The sequence below is a fragment of the Sphaerodactylus townsendi genome, linkage group LG03, assembly GCF_021028975.2.
Source record: "Sphaerodactylus townsendi isolate TG3544 linkage group LG03, MPM_Stown_v2.3, whole genome shotgun sequence".
NCBI lineage: Eukaryota > Metazoa > Chordata > Lepidosauria > Squamata > Sphaerodactylidae > Sphaerodactylus > Sphaerodactylus townsendi.
Genome location: NC_059427.1, coordinates 67,024,473 through 67,047,635, shown reverse-complemented (window position 1 = coordinate 67,047,635; position 23,163 = coordinate 67,024,473). Strand labels below are relative to the sequence as shown.

General features: G+C 41.8%; 1 protein-coding gene across 9 annotated transcripts in view; it reads left to right on the top strand.

The window, feature by feature from the left end:
- TEX264 (testis expressed 264, ER-phagy receptor) overlaps positions 1–23,163 on the top strand; it is a 184,841-nt gene that overhangs the window by 39,879 nt on the left and 121,799 nt on the right. For all 9 annotated transcript variants that reach the window (XM_048488702.1, XM_048488704.1, XM_048488695.1 and 6 more), the window contains one exon: positions 21,774–21,995. In XM_048488702.1, coding sequence (XP_048344659.1) covers positions 21,774–21,995 — 222 coding nt within the window. The remainder of the gene's footprint in view (positions 1–21,773; positions 21,996–23,163) is intronic.

Genomic DNA, 23,163 nt, shown 5'->3' with positions numbered 1-23,163 from the left:
AGCAGAAGAACTGACCCAGGATTTAGGATGTCACTCATTCTGGATGGGGTTGCACTCCCCTTGAAGAAACAGGACTGCAGTCTGGGGATGCTTTTTGACCCAGGTCTGTTGCTAGATAAGCAGGTGTATGTTTTGGCCAGGAGTGCCTTTTACCAGCTTTGACCAGTTAGTCAGCAGTGGCCTTTCCTGAACAGAAAAGACCATTATAGTACATACCCTGATGGCATCGTAATTAGATTACTGCAATGCACTCCATGTGGGGCTACCCTTGAAAACTTCAATTGGTGCAGAATGCTGCTGGCCCAGTGTTGACTAGGAACAGTATCACTCCGGATTTGCCCTGTATATATTGGCTCCCAATCTGTTCCCAGACACAATTCAAAGTGCTAGTGTTGACTTGGACATGGTTTAGGGTTAATGTATTTGAAGGACTGTCTATATTACCTTATCAATTTACCTGACCACTGTGGTCATCTTCTGAGGCCCTACTTTGGGTGTCCATGATTTCTGAGGTGGGCACATGGTAAGCTGGGAGAAGGTCTTGTCATGGCACCCAAAGTTTTGGAACTCTCTCTCCCAGGTGGATTCATCGGTCCCCTCGTGTTGCCATCTTCTGCTAGCTGGTGAAGATTTCCTCAGTGATCCTTCATCCCTGTCCAGTATTTTAATCGCTGTTTTTATGTTTTTTGTATGTGTATTATAACTTTGGTTTTAATGTTTTTGTTGGTTTTAATAGTTTTAAGATGTGATTTTATTATTTATGTTTAATTTGTTAGCTTCCTTGGTGTCCCTTAGGAGGGCAGAAAGGTGGGGTATAGTTTTTTAAAGTAATAATTTAAATGGAATGTCTGTATGTTGCAAGAGTATAAACATAGTACCACTAAAGCCTTTTGATCTCAGTCAGCCCAAGGTTAGCCATTAAGCACAATAAGCACGTGCTTAGGGCACCAAGGCTGGGAAAGGGGGCACCACAGAAAATGTACCGTGGCTAAAAGAAGAGTGTGTGAAAATGGGGCACCACCACCATAAAAAAAGTTAGTTCAACTTCAGGTGAACTGGGGTCCCACAGTAAAAGCCTCTGTCACATACATGTATATCTTACAGATAGAAACACAGCCTATGTTATGTGCAGCCTTAAATATGTATGTTTATGTATGTAACAGTGGTTGATATTTGTATATTTGTGTGCTTGCCTATCTGGGCCTTGTCAGCAAAAACAGTACATTCTAGCACGATTTTTCTTTTGGCAAGGCCCGGAAAAATGTTCTAACATGAAACATTTGAAATAAGTGTTAACATTTTTATTTGCATTGTTCCCTTATGGCAATTTAAAAGATAAATATTGAAAAATTGCAATTTTCTACTGTCCAGCCTTAGTTATAAACAAACCAGCTGCTTTTTGCTACGAAGTGCTAAATAAATGAAATAAAGAAACCGGCTATAATTGTGAACATAAACTGTGAAATCTGGTCAGACTGGCCTGCAAGTAAACTGAATTATGAATCTTGCAAATGGAAGGGCCGGGGCACCATTGTTGGTCTGTGCTTCTGGCGTCAATTGGGCTCCGGACTCAGTGTTTTGGCTAGCACTTCCATTGGTTAGCACGGCAGATCTACTTTGTTCTGCCTCCCTGTTTCTTTTGATGCCAGAGGCAGACAATCTTCATGTTGGTGCCTCAGGGCAAACCCTTGCTAACCTTACTACCTTGACTACCCTGTCTTGGAATCTGAGGATGAGTATATTAACAAGTGCAAGATTGTCAGATTCTGTGCTAATCAGGTTCTGCTTAAATAATTTGGGTTAGGCATTCATCTGGGTGTTAACACTGTTTATTTCAGTTTGTACTTCTGGGTTCCCAGAACAACTTATAATATTTTTTAAAAATGACCAGCCTTCCTAAAATATTATTAACTGTCCTTTTCCCTACATATAGTTCTGTTGGAGGTTGCAGAATGGCAGTTACTGGGTGATAGTCTTCACTATCTTGAGAGCCCTGTAGGGAGGAGCCGTGTTCTGCCTAAAATGAATTTCTTTGATGAGAACTGGTGTTATATAGCAGGTTGGATACAGAAATGTCACAGTAGTCCCCTAAGGCTTCCTTTTCTTTTACTTAAAGTAATATCTAGAATTCCCAGCAGGTCTGGAGAAAAATATTCTGTCCCATCAACAAAGTCTCAAAATTACAATCTTCAGCTGCCCATTTTAGCACCAAAAGCATCTATGGGAAGGCCAGGCCATTTTCCTCCAGGCCTCCTGGCAACTCTCATCTTACCTTGCATTGTCTCTGACACCTGTCTCTTACCTTGCATTGTCATCTGACACCTGTTGAAGTAGTTGGGAGTGGCATTTGGCATACAGCCCTGTGCTCCATATGGAAATCAGTGGGCTTAAATTGGAGTAAGTGTGCATTGGATTGTTTGAGACTCTGCAGCTGCAACAGATCTCTATGAAAGCTTTGCACACTCAAGAAGGAGTGCTGTGACTAAGGACAGAAGATGGAATGGCTGCCACAGTGCAATGGAAGCAGGTGTAAGAAACAGTTGACTGTAAGGGCTGCATGCTGTTTGTGATGTCTGATAAATGGTCAGGTTTTTGCTTGGTAGTCTCAAACAGTTTTTACTCCCATTAATTCAAATAGATGAGCTTCTCGAAACAGTTTCCCCCTGAGTGTCTAAGGGAATCATTTGTCTGGGGCCTCCTGTTTCATTTTCCCTAGGGTTGATCAGAGCAACCCTGAGGAATTCTCTAAATGCTGGTAATAACAGCTACATACACAAAACTGCTTTTTGCTGGAGTCTGTTAAAAGCACTAGTTTTGCGCCATCCTTGGTTGTTTTGCAAACTTCCTTCAGGTACCCATGCATTTTTGACTGGTTCTATGCAGTGGTGGGAGTCAGCAGGTTCGCACCACTTCGGAAGAACCGGTTGTTAAAATGGTGCTTGTAAACAATCGGTTGTTAAATTATTTGAATCCCACCACTGGTTCTATGATAATAAAATATTGTACAATGTGCTATGTACAATGTGAGCAACATCCCACACAACTCTGATATCTTCATCACATGACTGGTAACAGAGTTATGTATTAATTGATGTCACCAGCCACGGATCTGATTGGACAGGTGAGTTCAGGCCCACTCAGACCCTTGGCCCTAAAGTTTAGCATTTGGGCAGCTCTATCCAAGAACTGGGCACCTAGCTGTGGCTGTATCTGGCTGCTGCCACCAAAGAGGCTTCCTGGCAGCGTGGGGGAGTTTCAGAAAGTAAAAAAGCCTCCCTGCCACTGAGAAGCCACTATGGACTTCAGTAGACTTATGCGGCCAAAAAGGGTGGCTTAAATCTGAAGTATGGCCACTGGTGTAACGTTGGCAAAGTCCAGGAGGGAGCTGTGACAACGCCCCCAGCCCTCCCCTGCTATGGCAGCAGCCACAGCAAGGATTGTGGAATGCTGGTGTGGCGTCCAGCTTGCGTTCCAGTTCAGGTGGGCCCTCTGTTGCTGCACGCCAGCAGAATCACCCCTCCACTGGGGTAAGTGCCCTGGGGAGGGTGAATCTGCCAGCGTGGTGGTGTGCCACTCCCATGAGTGGATTCCCCCCCCCCTTTGGACGGGGCTCTCAGTCTAGTTTTGCTCTTGATGCCTTATTCACTGGGGACAAAGTCCCCATTACCCACACTAATGAGGGGACTTTAGTTAGAGGGGACATGCAAAGATATTTGCTAGTAAGCTTTTCTAGGGGATGGGAAGTTGGAGCTGTGGCCCTTAACCCTTATTCCATTCCTCATGGTTCTTATCGATCAGGGTCTATGGCCTTCCTTTGCTATTTATGTGACTTCAGGGGATGCATCTACCAAACCCCTATTTTTTACATCACTCAAATTATTTTCTATGTAAGGGAAGAGAAAAATTGGTATGTTTAAAAGTGAGTGTGTTTTTTATTTATTTATTTTTATTTATTAATTAGATTTTTATACCGGGAGAGGGTGAGAGAGGGTCTTCTCTTTCTTCCATAAGTTGGGTAATTGCTTAACCCTTTCCTATCAGCCAGTGATGGGGTCTAAGAGTTGTGTGGGACCTTATTCTTATGCTACCATCAGTAAATAGTATTTGTGTGGGCTGGCTGGAGCTCTGAGTCGGGCTGAATGGAAGCACATGGATTATTCTTTGCTTTCCTGCCGCCTGAAACATAGGGTCAAGATAGCTGGGCTTGAGTGAGTCATGGCCTCTGAGATTGATTCCGCCTCCTCCACAGCATCTCTTAGGTTGTGAGAAGGAATACCTTGTAGTCTGAAGGTCGGGGAGGATTTTTTTTCTGCCATCAAGTCACACCTAAACTATGAGCAATGCACAAGCAATGGCTAACCATCAGTAAGACTGAAACAGATAGTGCTCCAATCTTGAAGGACATTTTGCAGCAAGAGATAGCATTACAGAGAATTACACTGACCAAACTGAACTGTAAGAACATCTTTCTATGGGACAAACCCTATGTACATTGAAAATAGTACATGTCCATGAACCTTGAAGATTAATTGAAACCAGATAATTACAAGATACTGGTAGCTCATTGTAGAATTTCTAATTAGCTTAGAGAAGCTTATGTTGATTTGAAAATATGAATTATTGTATGCTTTGACCTATACTTGTGGAGATTGGGGTGTTAGGTGTTTCACAGTCCCAGTTGTAAACTTTGTTCACATTATTGATTTAGCAATTGTACTGACTTCTAGCCATTGCTTGTGCATTGCTTGTACTTTTGATTACTGGTGCACAACACCCCCCGCTCCCCAACTTTGGTGTGGTTTTCAAGGCAAGAGGTGTTCAGAGGTAGTTTGCCATTGCCTGTCTCTATGTCACAACTCTGGTATTCCTTGGAAGTCCCCCATCCAAATATTAGCCAGGGCTGATCCTACTTAGCCTTTGAGATCTGAGGAGATCAGGCTAGCCTGGGGCTATCCAGGTGAGGGATGGGGGAAGGAATTAGCCTCTGGGAATATCTGTCCTCAATGAAGCTGAGTTTTCCCCTCTCCCTAGTACTTGGTTGCAATAGAGCTTTCCCTCTTGTAGCTTAAAGAATCTGGAGGGAAGATTGAGCTCAGAGAATGTACTTTATTTGTTTAGAAAACGTATGTACTGTCTCTCCAGAGACCTGTTTGAGGAAGCTCATAAAATAAAAAAGCTATTATAAAGCACTCATTAAACTATTTGTATTAAAATACCATTAAGCAATGTAACATAGTATCCATTAAACAGTAATCAGATTAGAAATAGACTCTCAAAACAGTTTAAAACGGAATCCCTCAGTTAAATGCTTCAGTCAAGAGACAGTAAAGCAGGTATCAGACAATCCACCACCGAAAATGATCTGTCTTTAATTGCTGGCCATGTCATCACTTAATATGGTGCCCAGAGAGGAAGTCTTCAAACTGAGTATGGCTTTAAAGGTAAGAAGCAGCATCAGAATTGTGTCCAGAAACAGCTGGGCAGCCAATGAGGATCTTTCAGTATGTGAGTGATAGGATCACTGTTTCCATTGCCCAGAACTAACACAACTGCCGTGTTTTGGATGACCAACCGAATTTTTCAAACATTTTTCAAAGAGCAGCCCCAGGAATCTAACTTAGGGTGGATCACTGAGGCCAGTTCATGCTTTCTGAGGAGGAGCTATAATTGACAAGCAGCCAAAGCTGATAAAAGGTGCTGCATGTTACAGAGGAAGTCTGTGCTTTCAGCTTTAGGCTAGGATCCAGAAGCATCCTTGAGCTGCTGCTTCAGGAGGAATGCAGTCCCATCCAAGACAGGCTAACTGCTTGGTCTTTGAGCAATCATGTGAAACTTCAAATAATAAACATTCCTAGATCATTGTTATACTGCATTTGGCAATCAGGTGGCAGATGTTCTAACTCAAGTCTTGCTCTACAAAGTCTTGCTCTTTTTGAAAACCTTATATAGATTGCTGAAGTTCTAGGGATGGTCAGAGATTACAAATAATACAAGAAATGATTGATGGTGTCCAGGAAAGACCAACCCAGGCTTGAGCAGAGTCCTTATATGCCATTCTGACAATTACGGATATTCACTTTATAACAATTCTGGGTAGAGCTTTTCTTAAATTACTAATATAGTGCAATTTACAGCCATGTGGTGTAATGTCTAAAGTCCTGGACTTGGATTGAGAAGACCTGGGCCACATTACTGAGGAGCCATGAAGTTCACTGGATAACCTTGGGCCAATCAATATCTCTTCCCTTAATTTATTTTGGGATTATTGTAGTGATAAAGTTGGATAATCACATGAACGCTGTGCTTGAACTCCTTTTAAGTGCTCTAGAGACATATTTGTGGCTACTTTTCCGGAATCTAAAGAAGTCCATCACCTCCCTGCTCCCCACAGTCACTAAAAAAAGCACATCTTGCCTTCTTGAAAAAATGGGAAGATTTGAGAAGAATAGATTGTCAGGTTATATAGTCAAAGACAGCTCAGAGAACAGCTCCCATCTCACAAATATTCAGTCCCTTTATGTGAGAGCTGGCTAGAGGGTAGTGGTGAGCAATTCTGTCCTTTGTACTGCTTGTGTGATATGAGAGTCTTCATTTATGGGATGCTCTTTTTTTAAAAAAACTTTATTCTAAAAGCTTAAAAACTTTATTCATGGAATATCTAAATTCCCTTCTGCAAGTAAGCACTTTGAGACTGTGGGTATCACAGAAGGATTATTTCAAGTGATCTGCTGCCCAGTTTAGGGAAAGGTAGGTGCTTTTTGCACAACACAAATAAAATGTCTTGAGGACATTAAAAGAAGCGGTTTGGGGAGAAACTCCACACAGTTGTTTCTCCAAAACATCTTAAGGATGTTTTATTTCAATTCAACTTGTTTTTTTTAAGGAAAACATTAAACTAGTGATCTTTATTCCCCAAGAAGGGGTCAAGACGTTTCCTGCTAGCTGAGCAGAGAGAATGAAATGTCTTTTTTCTCTAGCCGAATCAGCAAGCTATCACTTCATTTTCTCTTGCTGGCCATTTTTTGATGCTTGAATCTTCTGTGCTGCCCACCATTTGGTGAAGTTCCCCTGGGTTGTTTGTTCTGCTGGCAAAGCGGAGAATAAAAACATTGCTGTAAGATTGTAAGATCACTAAATGGCCAACTGATGAGCAGTCATGGAGTTTAACAAAATAAATTTTATTTTATTTATTTACTTCATTTATGGTCTGCCTTCTCAATGTGTTTCAGCAAAGACTACAACTAAAAACAGTGCAGCAAGAACAGTATGATGCAGTATTTTAGTACTTAAATGGTACTACTTATTTAACCTATTGGTTTTGAGTAGTGCCACATTAGAATCCATGTAAACCAGGCTAAAAAAATCATCTTAAAATCATTTTCTACTTGCTGTAATATGTGGAAAAGAAATTATCAACTGCCAAAGTAACCTCCCAATCCACCCCAGCCAAGAGTCTCCTTAGCTATAATATAATATTAATAATCCTTAATGACTACAGTTATTTTGAAAGCTGGGAATCACACTCCAGCCTTTGGCGTGCAATGCCCCTCAGTGTTTTGGAGGAGGAAACCCTTCAGAGGAGGGGAAGAGAAACAGTTTAGTGCCCGTTTTGCAGTTTGAATGGAGAGAAGGATCAGCCAGACATCTGAGCAGACAAGGAGCTGTGGGTTGGCAGAAGGTGACAAACATTGACAAGTGAAGCTCTCTCTCTCTCTCTCTCTCTCTCTCTCTCTCTCTGAATCTGAGGCAGGTTCTGCAGGTTTAGTGTATTAGCTCCCTGCTGTAAGAATCATCTCTTTCTTCCAATATACTCTCTTTGTTTACTATTAAATAAAACAGACACTGTAAATCTCTAATTCTCTTTCATTCGATGGAAACTAGGCCCCATCACATTTCCCCTGAACCTCTCACCCCAGGGAGGTTGAGGTAGTGGGTAATATTACCTTGAAATCGCTTTAGCCATTCCCTATTGCCCATGATTTTATCTAAGAAATGATCCTATCTTCAAACAATTTGAAGTTTAACAGAATTGTCTGTCCTGCTTCATAAATGAAGACTTTAAAAAATCCTTTAAGTATACAGTATTAAATAAACTGAAATAAAACTGTTGGCATGTGAACCTGGGTAAAACTGAACTGAAATTTGAAAAGAATGGGTAATTCTTTGAAGGCATTGCTTCTGCTATGATCCCTCATTACTGGAAGAATCTCTTTTCAGATTGAGTTAATTTGCAATTCTGGGGATTATTTGGTCTCCTCTGGATAACTATATTAAAATGTCATTAGCTGCATAACTGTTGCATGTATGAATGGCCGGAAAATTGGTTTTCCTGTTAGTGGACAAGCAATTGCACCGTACTAATTTCAATGATTACAATTCATGTTTTGAAATTAAAGCATGAAGCATTCTAGGATTTCTTTCCACTTTGCATTCAAATAAATAGCCGATGAAGTATTTTTAAGTCTAAAAAACCCTGGGACTTTTTTTGTCATTTCTGTTTGTTTGCATATGCTATAAGTACCTCTGCACAAGCCTAGTTGAATCTGCAAGCCACAAGAGCATCATTTATGCAAGGGCATTAGTTAATCTGCATTCGTAAATTATCTCCATTAGATTGAATATGGGATTAGACAGCAGATGTGAAGTTGTTGTGAAAATGGTAGTCCCATATCTAGTTACGCTCATCTTCCCCATAATATCAAGTAACCTAATTTATAGTTTAATATGATTTTCCATGACTATCTTTCCAGTCTGGTTTCAGGTTTGTACATGGGAGTGAAACCGTCTTTGTTGACCTGGTAGATGACCTGTGGCAGGAGATGGATAGGTTGTATACAAATCTGATTCTCCTGGACCTTTTAGTGACTTTTGATACCATTGACTGGGTTATCTTTCTGGACTGACTTTTGGAGTTGGTGCTGGGAGACACTGTTTTATAGTGGTTTCAGTCCTACCTGGAAAGCAGGTTTCAGAAGGGGGGACAGGGGGACTTCTGCTTTGCTCTTGGGCTAATGAAGTTCCACAGGGATCCATCTTGTCTCTCTGTTCTTCAGCCATCTGGGCACCACCCAGAACCCTTTGGGGGAGGGGCGGTATATTAATTTAATAATAAAAAAATAAATCTATATAAAGTAATCTATATAAAACCACTGGGTGAAGTTTTTGGGGAGTTTGGGTTCAACAGTCACCAATATGCAGATGAAACTCAGCTCTACCTTGTGCTCCTGATTAATCCCAGGGAGGCTGAACGCTGGGCTGGAGGCAGTTTGGAGGGGGGATGTGTGCTGATAATCCTGACACAATGGAAGTGCTACGGGTGATCAATTCAGGATCTGGAGATCAGATGACTTTATCTGCTGAGTCTGAGTCCAATCATGACTGGACTGAGGAAGTGTGGCGTGTTAATAGTTAAAATCCACACTTTCCGTATTTATGCCAGTATCCCTGGCTTTAGTGAGTTCTTCCTAGATAAAGTCATCCTACCTCCCTCACTAGTAGAATCATTTCTGGAATCTTGTGTGTTGAGAGACACTGTGGTCTTTTATGCATGTACTACTTCCCACGTGGTTGAGAGACAGTCAATACACAATCTTTGCTTCCCAGTGTGGTTTTGCTTTGGGCACCAACCTTTCCCCCTCATGGTTTTTATTTCATGTACTGCAGGATTTTCATTTTTCATACATGCAAAAAGCTACCTTTTGGCTGCCGGGGTGTGGGATGTGAAATGGGGACTTGTGACATGGTGAAAGGAGGTGTTTCTCTTTTTCTCTTTTGCACTCAGGGTCTATTGCAGATATTCCAATTATAGAACATTTGAATTTTCACCGCTCGGTGTAGATGCATACACATCTGCATTCCCTGTTCATTACCTTCCAGCTTCCATTTTTCATGGTTCCCTTCCCCTAAAGTACCTCAATCTGCCATTTTGTGCGCTTTCGTCATTGCCATGCAACCTCCATTTTTGGAGATTTTCATGGGTTTCCCAGAACAAATGTCCATTTCCCCCCTGCAGTTTGTGGTTTTTTTAGCAGCAGCAGAATAGTGATGGAATGTTGGTCTTAGCAGTAAGTGGTTGGTGCATGGGTTGGGGGTGGGGGGAGCTTCCCAACTAGCCTAGGTGCTTCTTCAGCCAGGCAGTGATCACTGTCATTTGAAATTTTCCTGGGCCAATATTGGTAATGGCGGGGAGGGGGGAATATCAATAGGCAACACAAACACAGTCAGTGCTGGAGAAAACTAACAGAGTGCATCCCAAGACACTTTGGGCACAAGTGCTTTTCCAACTGGAATTCCCCCCTTCATTGTCAGGCAAACTTCTCCTATTTTTGAGGTTGCCTGATGGAGCTTTTGGGGGGCGGCAGCTATATTATTCTCATTCAATTTTGTTTAATATCACAACTGCTAGTTCTCTAGCTGGTTGTTTGCCTTTCATTACAATTCAAGTTTCACCCAAAGGCCTGGGACGTTGTAATGTATTGGTGTAATGTATTGGTGAAATATTTGTACAGATTCCAACAGGGCTGCCTTTTGAATCTGATTGATGTTGATTTTTTAAATTTGAAGATGTTTCAAGTGCTGTCCTAGTGTTTTTGGCGATTACCATTGGGACAACCTCAGGTGGTTTGTGCCATAGTCTCTGAATCTCGATTTTCAAATTGTGGTATTTACTTCTCATGTTCTTTTCCAGTGACCCTGCTGTCACCTGGTATTTCTGTGTCAATGATGGTCACTTTCTTGTTCTCGATCACTGATGTCCGGTGTATTATGTGCCAACTGTATTATGTGCCAACTTTGTCTGTTTGGATCCAAAAGTCCCACAAGATCACTAGTTTTTAGCTGTCCTAATGTTGTAATTCTTGCATAAATGCCAGTGGATCATCTTGGCCACTGAGTTGTGCCTCTGTTTGTACTCACTCTGAGTTATTTTTTTGTGGCAGCTAAGTACATGACCTACATTTTCATCAGCTTCCTTGTACAATCTGCACTTTGCATCGTCTGAGGATTTTTCGATTCTGGTCTTGATTGTTTTTGTCCTAATCACCTGCTCTTTAGCGGCTAAAATCAGTGATTCGGTTTTCTTTTTCAGAGTTCCAGTTATTAATCACAGCCACGTTTTTTCATTGTCTACCTTGCCTTTGATCTTCTCCAGAAATTGGCCATGCAGTGCTTTATTGTGCCAGCTTTCAGTCCTCGCTTTAATCACATTTGTATCTGAACTCCTGTTTGATTCTCTTGACTTTCAGTAAATGTCTGTTCTTCACTTCAATGGCCCTTTCCCCACTTACCTTAAGCCCCGCGCTACTCGAGGAGAGTAGCGCAAGGTCCCTCAGCACTCCCCACTGAGAGGGGCGGCGACAGCGCAGCCGCCCCGACGCTGCTGCTGTCGCGCCCCTCAGCGCGAGGCATTCCTGGCGCTCTTTCAAAGGGCGCCTTTTGATGACCCCGCGCAGGGTCGTGGGGATGCCCGGGCGCACGCCAGGGATGCCGCGCGCTGGGGATTGCGCGCAGCAACCCTCGGAAAAGGGTAAGTGGAGAAAGGGCCATCCAATGCCTGTTCTTGACTTTCATTGACTTAATCAGCCAGCACATGTTTCTCCTCTTCCACTATTTGCTTTACTTTCAGTAATTCTCTTCCACCAGATCTCCAAGGAAGGTATTGTCTACCAGTATCACTATGTGGATGTAAGACATAGTGCATAGTCATAAGCTTCCAAGTTTTTCTGTCCAATGCATCCAAATCAGCCTGTGTCCAGTTTATGATTCTGGCAACGTACCTGGTGATGGATATGGCCAACATCTTGATGGTTTTGATGATATACCTGCCATTTAATTTGGATTTCAAAATTTTCCTGACCCTATGGGTGTATTCTTTGCTGACCACAGTCTTCACTTACCCATACTGGATGTTATCGGGCTGCAAAATGGCCAAGGGACTCAAATTATTATTATTTCTGCCCCATTGTGGTTGTTTTGTGGATTCAAAGCTCTGAACAGAACTCTATTGCTAGTCTAGTGTTTCAAAAAATTTCGACAATGAATGGGGGAAACCTTACAAAATTAGTCTACAAGATCAGGCTTCAAAATGGAGGAAAGCCTACCATTAACCCATTGGATAGAGCCCCCTCCCCATGAAGTTTTTCTGTCAAAAGCAAACCTGGAGAAAGGGAAATTGCTCCTATGATGCCTGTGTGGCCGAGGAAGTCCCCCCCCCCCCATTTATGCAGGATCACAGGAAAAACAGCAGCATGTAAAAGGCTAAATGTGGCCAAATCCAGGCACTTGGGCAGCTAGGATGCACTTTCTCCATGAATCCAGCCTTGTCAATTTCACTGAGGATCATAATTCTATCCACTGCTTTTATTAAAAAAAACAGTTAAGTCACCTTGGTGGCCTTGAAAGTTTGGATATAAATTTTGTAAACAATGTTGACTTTTGCTGGTAATGGGCAGGAAAACAGGGAAGGTAATGTATTATATTAGACTTGGCATTTCGGAACCGCTCCTCTAGGGGTAGTGGAAACATCAAAGGGTGTTGTGAGGAATTTTGGGATGGTGGGGGGGGGGGTTTGCAGAAAACTTTGGGACTTTGGGGTAGAACACTTTTGGGCAGTAGGGGGCCGGCCCAGGGATTCCTGGGCTAGTTGGTGAGAAACGGTATTGTCCTTCCATCCTGATGACAGGTGAGTTTTAAAGGAAAAGCAGCAGCATTCTCCTCACCGTGTGGCCCGGGGTGGGAGTGGGAGTCAAGGGTAATAACCAGCAAAACCACCTTTATTACTCAATTTTCTGTGTCCCATTTACAAGGTTCTCTTAAAAACTCCTGCACTGTGGACCAAAGTCAAGATATACTTTATTGCCTTCCCAACATCATATTTACTAGAGTGGGGCTTCAGTGCTGTCACCCAGGTTCTTTCCAAGCAAAGAAACAGGCTGAAACAGGATCTAAGATTTCTGCACCAAGCACATCCATCCCATTACAACTGTGAAGGCGAGATGTAAAAATACCCTATCATAGAGCTAAAACAGCTCAATAAATTGGTTTACTTTTAGTTGGTTATGTTCTATTTGTGAACTACATGTGTGTATTTACAGTGTGAGAAGTTGTTTTGAATTTGCAGTAGACCTACTGTGCTCAGTAGACAGTGCTCAGAAGAGTGGTAGAAATAGTGGTAAGATCTGTCTGCCCCCGTGTCCCCTTGCACTGGAAATGGGAAGCCTGAAAAGGGTTTCTCTGCCGTTATCATTCTGTGACCTATTATGTAGGGACATGATTTTGAATGGCATTGCTTTTTGTGCTGAACCTTTCAACCCTCAGGGAAGCTTTCAGATGATGAAGTATGATAAGCAAATGTTCCATCCCCTTATAGAGATCACAAGGTATTTGATTGCAGTTCCATCAGGAGAGCCCAGGGGAATGGATGGGAGTGATCACCTCCTTTCTGAGTCCAGACAGAAGCTGGTAATAACAATCAGTTGTCTTTCTACAAAGCTCCTGCTTGCAGTATTTGGGCAAAATACTCCCTTATATAGTAGAAAAACGAGTTTGGAATGCAGTGGTGGCAGGTTAGGCTACTGCTCGGCAAATTCTACTGTTCTCATTAGACTTCCATTTTCTCTGCTTTGATGTCCTCTGGCTCAAAGCCCTACATGCCTGGCTACAAATCCCAGGGCTGAGGAGGGTTAGATTGGATTGCCTTTCCTGGCGGGAGTGAAATGAGAGATGTTCCCGCTGAGCAGTTCCATGGGGGCGGTATAAAAATTACAAGAGCAAATGAATGGTTTATTTGGCTGATTCCCTCAAGCTTGACTCCTGGGTGAATACTTTAACCTCTCATTTTTCACGTACATGAATTGACAAATTGGCAGAGCTGATGATTCTGTACACATAAACATCTGGTGGATTTTTTTTTTGTTGGATGTAATTCTGTGTGATCTAAACAAAGAGCCACTTTCTTCATCTATAAATAGAAGTGCCTTTATGATTAATGTTATTTGACTTCTGAACATTGGTTCTTGAAAATGAAAAAGCAATAATACAACAGTGTTTCTTTTAAGACTTGCATTTATCTTAATTAGGTGTTATCTTTAACTAGACTAGATCAAATATCTCCCTTTCACTTAGTTAAACCAACAAGCACTTTCTTATATTTGTCTCCCATATTTTGTACTGTACGTTGCATTCCTGTATATTTCATACTCTGGAGGACCAAGTTCAAGGCAGCTCATGCAACAGAGGGACTGAGTTCACATTATCTTTAGGTCAGATACAGCATGTGAGAGTCAAAGGCCCTTTCTTCACAGCCAAAATGAAATGTTTTAAGGAAGGAAATAAAATGTTCCTCCAAAGAGTTCTGCACAGTTTTCCCTCAAAAATCTTTTGAAAACATTTTATTTCATCAATTGTTTTTTCTGAAAACACTTTCAAAATGTTTCCTCCTTGCCTTCGTGGAGAAACAGGAAATGTTTTATTTCTCCCACCTGAATTTGAAGCTCTACTCCTCCCTTTGACTCTGCTATTTTGTTTGTCTGGCCGCTCCTGATTGGATCCCACACAGTGCATAATACCGAGATGACAGTGCTGTTAACTTAGTACACTGGGAAATGGTGCCATCCATTCTGCAGAAAGATAGAAATAAGTTCAGCATAATGCCTTTTTCCAAATATTGCTTCCCACAGTTCTGGTTTGGCATTGAACTGGAAGCATCAAAGGCTCATTCCGCACATGCAGAATAATGCACTTTCAAACTGCTTTCAGTGCTCTTTGAAGCTGTGCGGAATAGCAAAATCCACTTGCAAACAGTTGTGAAAGTGGTTTGAAAAGTAATATTTTGCGTGTGCGGAAGGGGCCTGAGTTTGCCCAGATACTGCTGTGTTATCAGGGGAGGGGCCAATTCTCAGTCAGACAGTGCGTGATTTGCATGCTGAAGATCCCAGGTTCAGACCTTGGCATCGTCAGTGAAAGATTCTGTGGCTGCCTTGTTGAGAAGACCTGTCTGTGCCTGAGCTGTTGGAGAGCCATTGGCTGTCAGAGTACTGGGCTGGGTGGACCAAGGGGCTGCCTTTGTTTAAGGCGTTTTCATATGTTCACCTGGTGACTGGGGAAAATGAAGTACTTAAAAAAAAGATATTCTTTTCTCATTTATACAGTATACCAAAATTATAAAAAAATGTGAAGATAAAATATGGGGAAAAGAAAAAAATAAGAGTCATACAATGATTACAAAAGTAGAGTAATTATACCATAAAGGATATCAATTAGAACATTTAAAAAATCTTAATACATTTAAAAGTTTGGATTTAGGGTAGCCTTACTACTACACCTATACGAATAATCATATATTTTAACTACTACTACAATACATATTCACATGGGGGAGTGTGTCCAACCATTAATTTCTTAATCTAAAAAGTATACAAGTGCCGTTGAATTAAGACATCAATGAAATGAAGTGCTTTTGACTCTGATTCTGAAGTAAACTTTCTGATATATCAGAACTCCTTTTTTATACTTTAAAGGGGAACTAGTGTAAAGGGCCGCCACATTGGGACATTTTCACTAGAGTTGCCAACCTCTAGGTGAGATCTGGAGATCTTTCAGAATTACAACTGATCTCAGGCAACAGAGATCAGTTTCTCTGAAGAAAATGACTGCTTTGGAAGGTACACTCTATGTAATATTATTCTGCTGAGGTTCCTCCACTCCCCAAACCCCACCTTTCTCAGGCTCTGCTCCCAAATGTTCTGGAATTTTCCAGCCTGGAGTTGGCAACCCTACTTGTACAGCTGTGTCCAAATTGCAGCCAGTTGTCACTGTATCATGAAGTGTTGACAGAACCAAGGAGCACAGGGAAATGCTGCCCACTTTCAGATCTGCCCACAAAGAAGTGTAATAAACTCATACTGCATAGTGTGTGGGTGTTCGTGTGGGTGCTTTTTGCCAGCGGGAGAAAGAAAATGTCTCTTTACAGTGTAGGTGAGAGCACAGCTGAGGTCCAGTAATGGATGTACCTGTTGGGGAGGGAAGGAGGGAGGGACAGGGGTCCCTCTGCTCATTAGTTTATGCATATTTATATGTGGGGGGGGAGTAAGGCGTATTTGTTTAACACTGTAATCTAAATGATATGACTCGTTCACTCAAGGGTGGCTATTCAGAGACACTTGTTTCTGTGTTACTGTTTGAAGTAAAGTGTTATGTAGTGGTTAGAATGTTGGACTAAGATCTAGGGGACCAAAGTTCAAATCCCTACTGAACCATGGAAACTTGTTGGATGACCTTGGGCTAGTTGCACACTCCTGGCCTAACCTACCTCCCAAGGATTATTGTAAGCAAAAAGTGGAGGAAGAGCGATTGATGTAAGCTGCTTTGGCAGGGTATAAATGTAGGAATTGAATGATTTATGATTCTAGGTGGCTATTTCAGGATTGCCAATGCCATTTTGGAGATTTCCAGAGCCTCAAATTAAAGACACATGTTATTAAGAGCAGTTTCTTCTCCTATCCCTTCTTTTTTACAAAGTCAAAATTGGAAATGGTATCAGAATGCAATAGGAGTCTAGAATCTAATACACACATCAACTGTTTTTGAGTGGGTCTTGTTGGGTATTTGTATGCTGGCTTGTACTCTATGAAGCCTGGGTAGAAGCAGACTATCTTTTGTTGGTTATAGGAGGCATCTAAGAACAGTAGCATGGGTGACCAGTTTGATTTGGACTTTATAATACTCTTATTAACTTGCTAGTCTCCCAAAGAGGATTTTCCTTGGGTTTATGGTGCAAAGGAGCCCTGTGACAGAGTGGTAAGCTCAGTGGTGTAGTGCCAGCAGCGTCAGGGGCGCGCGCGCTCCGCAGCAAGGGCGTGGCAGGGGTGGGCACCATCACCTCAGGGGCACAGGGTGCGCATGTTTCCCAGGTGCAGTTCCCCTCGCTCTGCCCCTGGGTAAGCTGTGGTACTTTAGTTAAAGCTCTGCTCATGACCTGAGTTCGATCCTGCTGGAAGTTGGTTTCAGGTTTCAAGATTGTCTGAGCCTTCCATCCTTCTGAGGCCAGTAAAATGAGTATCCCAGCTTGCTGGGGGTAAAGTATAGACAACTGGGGAAGGCAGTGGCAAACCATGCTGTAAAAATAATCTGCCTAGTAAATGTCATGATATGACCTCACACCATGGGTCAGTAATGATCCAATGCTTGCTTTTGAATGGTGCAAAATACCATGTGACTCATTCTTCATACAGAGCTCTGCCCATGTGCACTGGATTACAAACATTGGGTGTTCCTATCTATTTTAACTTTATTTTTAGCCACCTCTATATTTCTAATTCCATTTTCAGTTTTGATATGAAAGGATGAAGGGTTCACTGATTGCTCTGAGTTGTGTACCCACTTTGTGGGCAAATTTTATGTCTTGAGATATAACATTTTCCATAGACAAGGCTGCTGAAATACACTGTGGGGGCCCAGACAAAGATTCCATCTGCCCCCCTCCCTATATGACCCTGCTTCAAACAAAATATCATAACAAAACAAATCACTTGGCTTTGTGATACCATGAATAGAATAATAATTGTTCATTAAGAAGAAATAGTAAAGGAAAAGTGACGGGATTATTAAAAATAGATTTTGTTCATGATTAATGTGCATATAGCAGTAGGATGTGGTATGAAGAAATGCGAAAGCAAAATCGGAAAGACTCCCCAGCCAAGAGACCTAGTTTGAATACTGAAGAGCACTTTAAGTGAAATACCAATAAGATACAAATTACCTGGGAATAAGCCCCATTGAGTGAAGTGATACATCAATCTCTCTCAAAAAGTATTCAACTGAAAAAAATACTTTTAAATATTTCTGCTCAGCCCAAACAAAAGAGCAGGTTTACAGCAATGTAAAGGTGCTTAATAGGGAAAGAAAACTGGGGAGATGTGGAAGTCAATTGTATCCTCCATGGAGAGGGAAGCATGTTAGCGAAGTCCCCAGAGAGTTGAGATTTCTTTTTTGGTTTGCCACAACAGACTAACATGGCTGCCCTTAGAGAATCTCTCTCAGCTGTCAATGTTCAACTGCTTACTCAGTTTGTGTCAAAATTTCATTAGGACTTAGCCCGAGAGTTTATTTTTTAGCACAAACTGAGTAATGAAAGAAAGGTTCTTCTGGGCATGCACAAAATGCCTTCCCCCTCAGCCCTGGAAAACTGCAGTTTCCTTTCTTTCGGTACACTTTAATAATTCAACAGCATACTCAGAGATGCAGACCAGTCAGATGCTTGTGGTAATCCTGCCAGCAGGGAATAAAGGCAACAGCCACTTGCTCACGGTTGTCCACAACTACTGGCATTCAGATGTACAGTACCTCTGAACACAGAGATTTTTTTTTAGCCATCACAGCTAATGGCTACTGATGGATCTGTCCACCTGCATGAATCTGTCTAATCCCCTTTCAAAGTTTTCTGAACAAGTGGATATTACATCTTACAGTAGTTTATTCAGTAAATTAATTATTTAACATATGATGATGTAGTGCTTCCTTACTGACATATCTTTGAAAAACATTAAGTTGTATGTCCTATAACATGAAGCTTAATGCCTGCAGTAGTGACATTGCATTTACAGAAGGCCTAGTATCAGATGTACTACCAGTTACAATAATAAAAAACAATTGCCTGATCAGTGTTTAAAATGTAATTAAATAACTTCTAATTATGTGTGTGTGTGTGTGTTTTAGTTCTAACTAGTAATATCAGACTTCATATATGCTTTAAAACTGAAACAAGATCTATCAAAAACCTACAAAACCAGGTTATAGTCATGTATTTAAGCTACAGTATTGCTTGTTTAATGCAAAATGGTATTTGCTATTCCACATTTATAACCACTAATACCAGTGAGTACAGATCACCATACATGTAAAGAGTGGAAAGAGAGAAAAATCACTTTTTCCTTGGGAAATATTAACTTGAATGTCTATAATAACATCAGAGGTTTGCTGTTCATAGATTTTTTTCTGTTCATAATCTAAGCAAAGGTTTTCTGATCTACTATTAAGCATGTTTTAATTTCCTAACCATGATAAGGATGAGAAGGAAACTTGAAACTGAATGTTGCTCCAGAGCTGCCTTGGCTGTTAGGTTTATCAGTGTCTCGAGATAGACAAACATTTACCTCAGCTTTACTGCAGTCAACTAACCAGACTCTGATGACTTCCATATGGATTACCTGCCTCTTGCCTTCAATGCTGTTGTTGCAGGTTTTCTTCTGCTTCCCCACAGCATTGTGGTGCATTAAAGGTGCCAGTCTCCAGGTGGTGACTATAGGTCTATTACAGTATTACAACTGATTACAGAGATTGGTTCCCCTGGAGAAAATGACTACTTTGGGAGGTGGGCTCTGTGACATTATATTCTGCTGAAGTCCTTTCGCCTAAGCGTGCCCTTCCCAGACACCACTTCCCCAAATCTCCAGGAATTTCCCATCCCAGAGCTTTCAACCCTATCAGGTGCATTTTAATACCTCCCAAAGGCTTTGCTGGCTTTCGCCAGTCTTTCTCAAACCTGCTTTGTGCCAAGGTTTGTGGAAAGATAACACAAAATCTGCCAGATGGCTGCTGTGTGGGTAGGACAACTCAGATTTTCCCTACCCACAAGGCAGCCATTTTCTCTGAGACTGTCCCTGCAGTGGCTATTTCCTCCTCCCTGCACAGAAGACTTTATATATATATTTTAAAATTGGCACTAGAAGGTCATTTTGTAGACATAATGTTACCACATATATGTGTACCAGGTTCTCTGAATGGCCTGCCTTTTTTTTTTTTTACAAAAAGATAAGTCTCTAGCCTTTTTGTTGCAGAGACATAAGGGGAAAGATATATCTTTACAATGGAAGAGACTGCAGTTAAAGCAGGGAATTCAGAGAACCAGACATACTTGGATCCCTGGAATTCTGTTTCCTTGTTCCCTCCTCTCAGCAACTCTGTTCACAGACTGACCATTTGCCTGGCTTTGAGGAGAGTTTCAGAAGTTTCTGATCCATATTTCTAGGCTCCCAGTGATCAATTTATTGTGCCTGTCAGTGGGGAAGATAAAAAAGAACTTATTCATAGCACGCAGCTGAAATGGCACTGGGTGGCAGCCCTGAGAATTTCAAGGGGTTGTTTTAATATTCAACCAGCATGATTCTAAAAAGCCTGTCTGCAGACATCTTTTAAAAATGTCACAGCATGGTCTTTGGCTAGCTGGTACAGATGCAAGGCCTTTGAATCGGCTGCTGCCGCCCCTGCTCGCTTGTCACTTCTCTCATCATAGAGAGTTGGCACTGATTTTAATTGGTGTCTGTATTATGATTGGACTTCTTTGAGTAACAAGCAGATTCTCGGCTATAGGAATCAATGGAGCCTTCCACCAGAATGGTATCAATAACTGTACAGGCATTATTGAAAGATATTTATTCTCTCATTGTTCACGTGTGGATGTTAAATTTGTCAGACATCAGAATCTGACACTAAAGGTTAGATCTGGTTCGTTTGTCTAGACAGGGTGTATTTTGAGGTTTCGGATTCAGAGCCAGAGGCCTGGAATATGTATTAGACCTTGATAGAATCATAACTTCTTTGTTATGTGAAGTGAATTCTTTTGCAAGCCTTTATTGGCATAAAGCAGTACAACAATAATAAAAACAGATTAAAAAGCATATACAATACAGGATATACATGATAGGACGAAGGAAATCTACTGGCATTTAGTAATTTCCAGAAGAAAATCTGCCACTATCATACAGAGAGAAGGATCAGGGTTGTTCAACAAGTAGTGTAATCTAATTAAATCGGGGAGAAAGGGTAAATGTAAGGGAGTGAGATTCACATACTTGCATCTGATTTCCCTTCTTTGTTATGGAAAACAAAATTAAAAAGAACCCTGAACAATGCAGGTAAAACTTGAAATAGTGGCCTCTAATATGTTCCTAGTGCCTATGCACTTAATGCAACCAATAGGTATGTGGGGTAACCAGTGGCAGAACTACAAGGGTGTGCATGTTGCATGGGGTACGTGCCTTTCTCTGAATAAAAATCACCCCCGGCCCCCTTCCCCACTTGCCCCCCCCTGCCTCGCCAGGCCTGGCTCGTTTTCTGCCGGCTGAAAAACGTAAGGCGGGAGGGGGGGGCGCTGCAGGGGGGCGGAAAACATGGAGTGCGTCCCAGTTGCACTCCTGCCCAGCTATGCTTCTGGGGGTAACTGCTGCCTACTTTTGATGTAATCTCAGTGACAAACGTCAAATACTCCAGGGTGAATATACGTTTCTGACAAAATGTTATAGAAATGTGTTGGAAGCAAGTATTTTGCTCATTTGATGGAGCAAGGTACCATGGCTCTGAATTCTCTTTCAGTTGTGCTTCCTGATCCTCCCTTGCAATGGATTATGCTGTAGGGAGACTTCTCAGTTGATATATGGTCGGTGCCCACCAGCTTATTGGGCCTCATTCTAGTTGAGTGAGAATGAACTGAGAATGCAGCTGCAGCCATAAGCAGGATTCTTCTTTGACTGCATATGAATGTTGGATATGGTGGGCAAGGCGGTTGTTATTACCGATGCTTTCGTTGAGGAACTCCTGACAACCAACTCCTGACAACCAACTAAGAACTCCAGAGTTCCTCAGTTTGAAAACTGCACCTCAATCTTAAATTTGCTGTAACATCACTGAATTGCAGAGTTGCTACTAATATTCCAACATTTTAAAGATTGTGTCGTGGGGCTTTTGCAGCCCTCTAATTGTAGCCCTTCTTTTTTCAATAGGTGGACCCAGAGAAGTGCCGCTACCTGGTGGGTACTGTCCTGAGTGAAGGAGAAGAGAAACCATCTGAGCAAGTGGTCCGCATGTTCCAGAAATATGGTTTCAAGATTTTCCACTTCCCAGCTCCAAGCCACGTAGTCATGGCAACCTTTCCCTACACTACTCCGCTATCCATCCATTTGGCAGTGAACCGTGTCCACCCAAGCCTTGATACTTACATCAAGGTGAGTGTCTTGAGTTTGCAGCTGTCTCCTGCTAATGCATAACATAATTCCAACAAGTTGGGGGCCCATTAGAAAATGCAATGGTGGTAATGCATGAATGATGGGGACCCCCCCCCCCCGCTATCTTACCTCCAGAATGCTACAGTTTCTGAACGGCTTGAGCAGAACTCCTCCCCCCCCCCCCGCCTTTAACTGGCTCTCAATATTCTTAGGATGGTGAGCATAGTTTGTCATAATGAGCCTGTTTTTGTGGTGATCTTTTTAAAATTTTGCTGTTTACTTGGAGAATGTCAGTAGTAGGCAGAAACCCCGCCTTTCTCTGAATAAGCCCCTTATTTTTTAATAATGTTTATTTTTGTTGAGCAAGTTATCTTTGTCGTTTGAGCAGAATTTGGCTGTCAAATATTGTTTAGTTTGAAATGTTAAGTCACCATCTGTAATCTGGTTCTATTTTAGTTTCATGTAATTTATCAGTGTTATATTGGCATAATGTATCTCTTTATTATGTTGTTAGCCGCCCTGAGTTCTTTGGGGATAGGGCGGGGTATAAATATAAAGTGAAATGAAAATGAAATGAAATATATGAAATTTGACAGTATGACACTTTGTACTGTAGGGTCTGCAGCTGGATCGAAAATACAAGAGAACCAACTTACATTGCTTGGACATTGGAGCACTCCCTTGCAAACATTTTTGTTCACTCACATACAATGTTATTTATAAAACATCTGCTGTCGGCAGTAATTGCAGCCACATAAAAAGCTATGAACTAGCGTGTCACCCTGCTTTATGCTGTTTCTGAGGATCTATGTTGGAACTTTCAAAGTGCCATTGAAAACGGTGATCATATCTACTCTATGAGTACCTAGAAGGACCTGGTCTTTCAGGGTGTCTGGTGAGGCATGACTTTTAGATATCAGCAGAGGATTTGGAGAAATCTTCGGGAGACAGCTGTAGTTGTCCAGGACTGGTACCTTGATGTTCTCCTGAAAAATCTACTCTGTGGTACAGATAACGGGGAAATCTCCTGGGTTCAAGGATCAGCGGGGTGTAGTTGCAACTTTTTGAGCAGTGCCTGCCTTTTCTTTAACTGTAGGTAAATGTATAAGCTTTGTGGTATCCTTTCATGATAATATGGGTTGTGAGGAAAGAAAACAGCATCAGATTT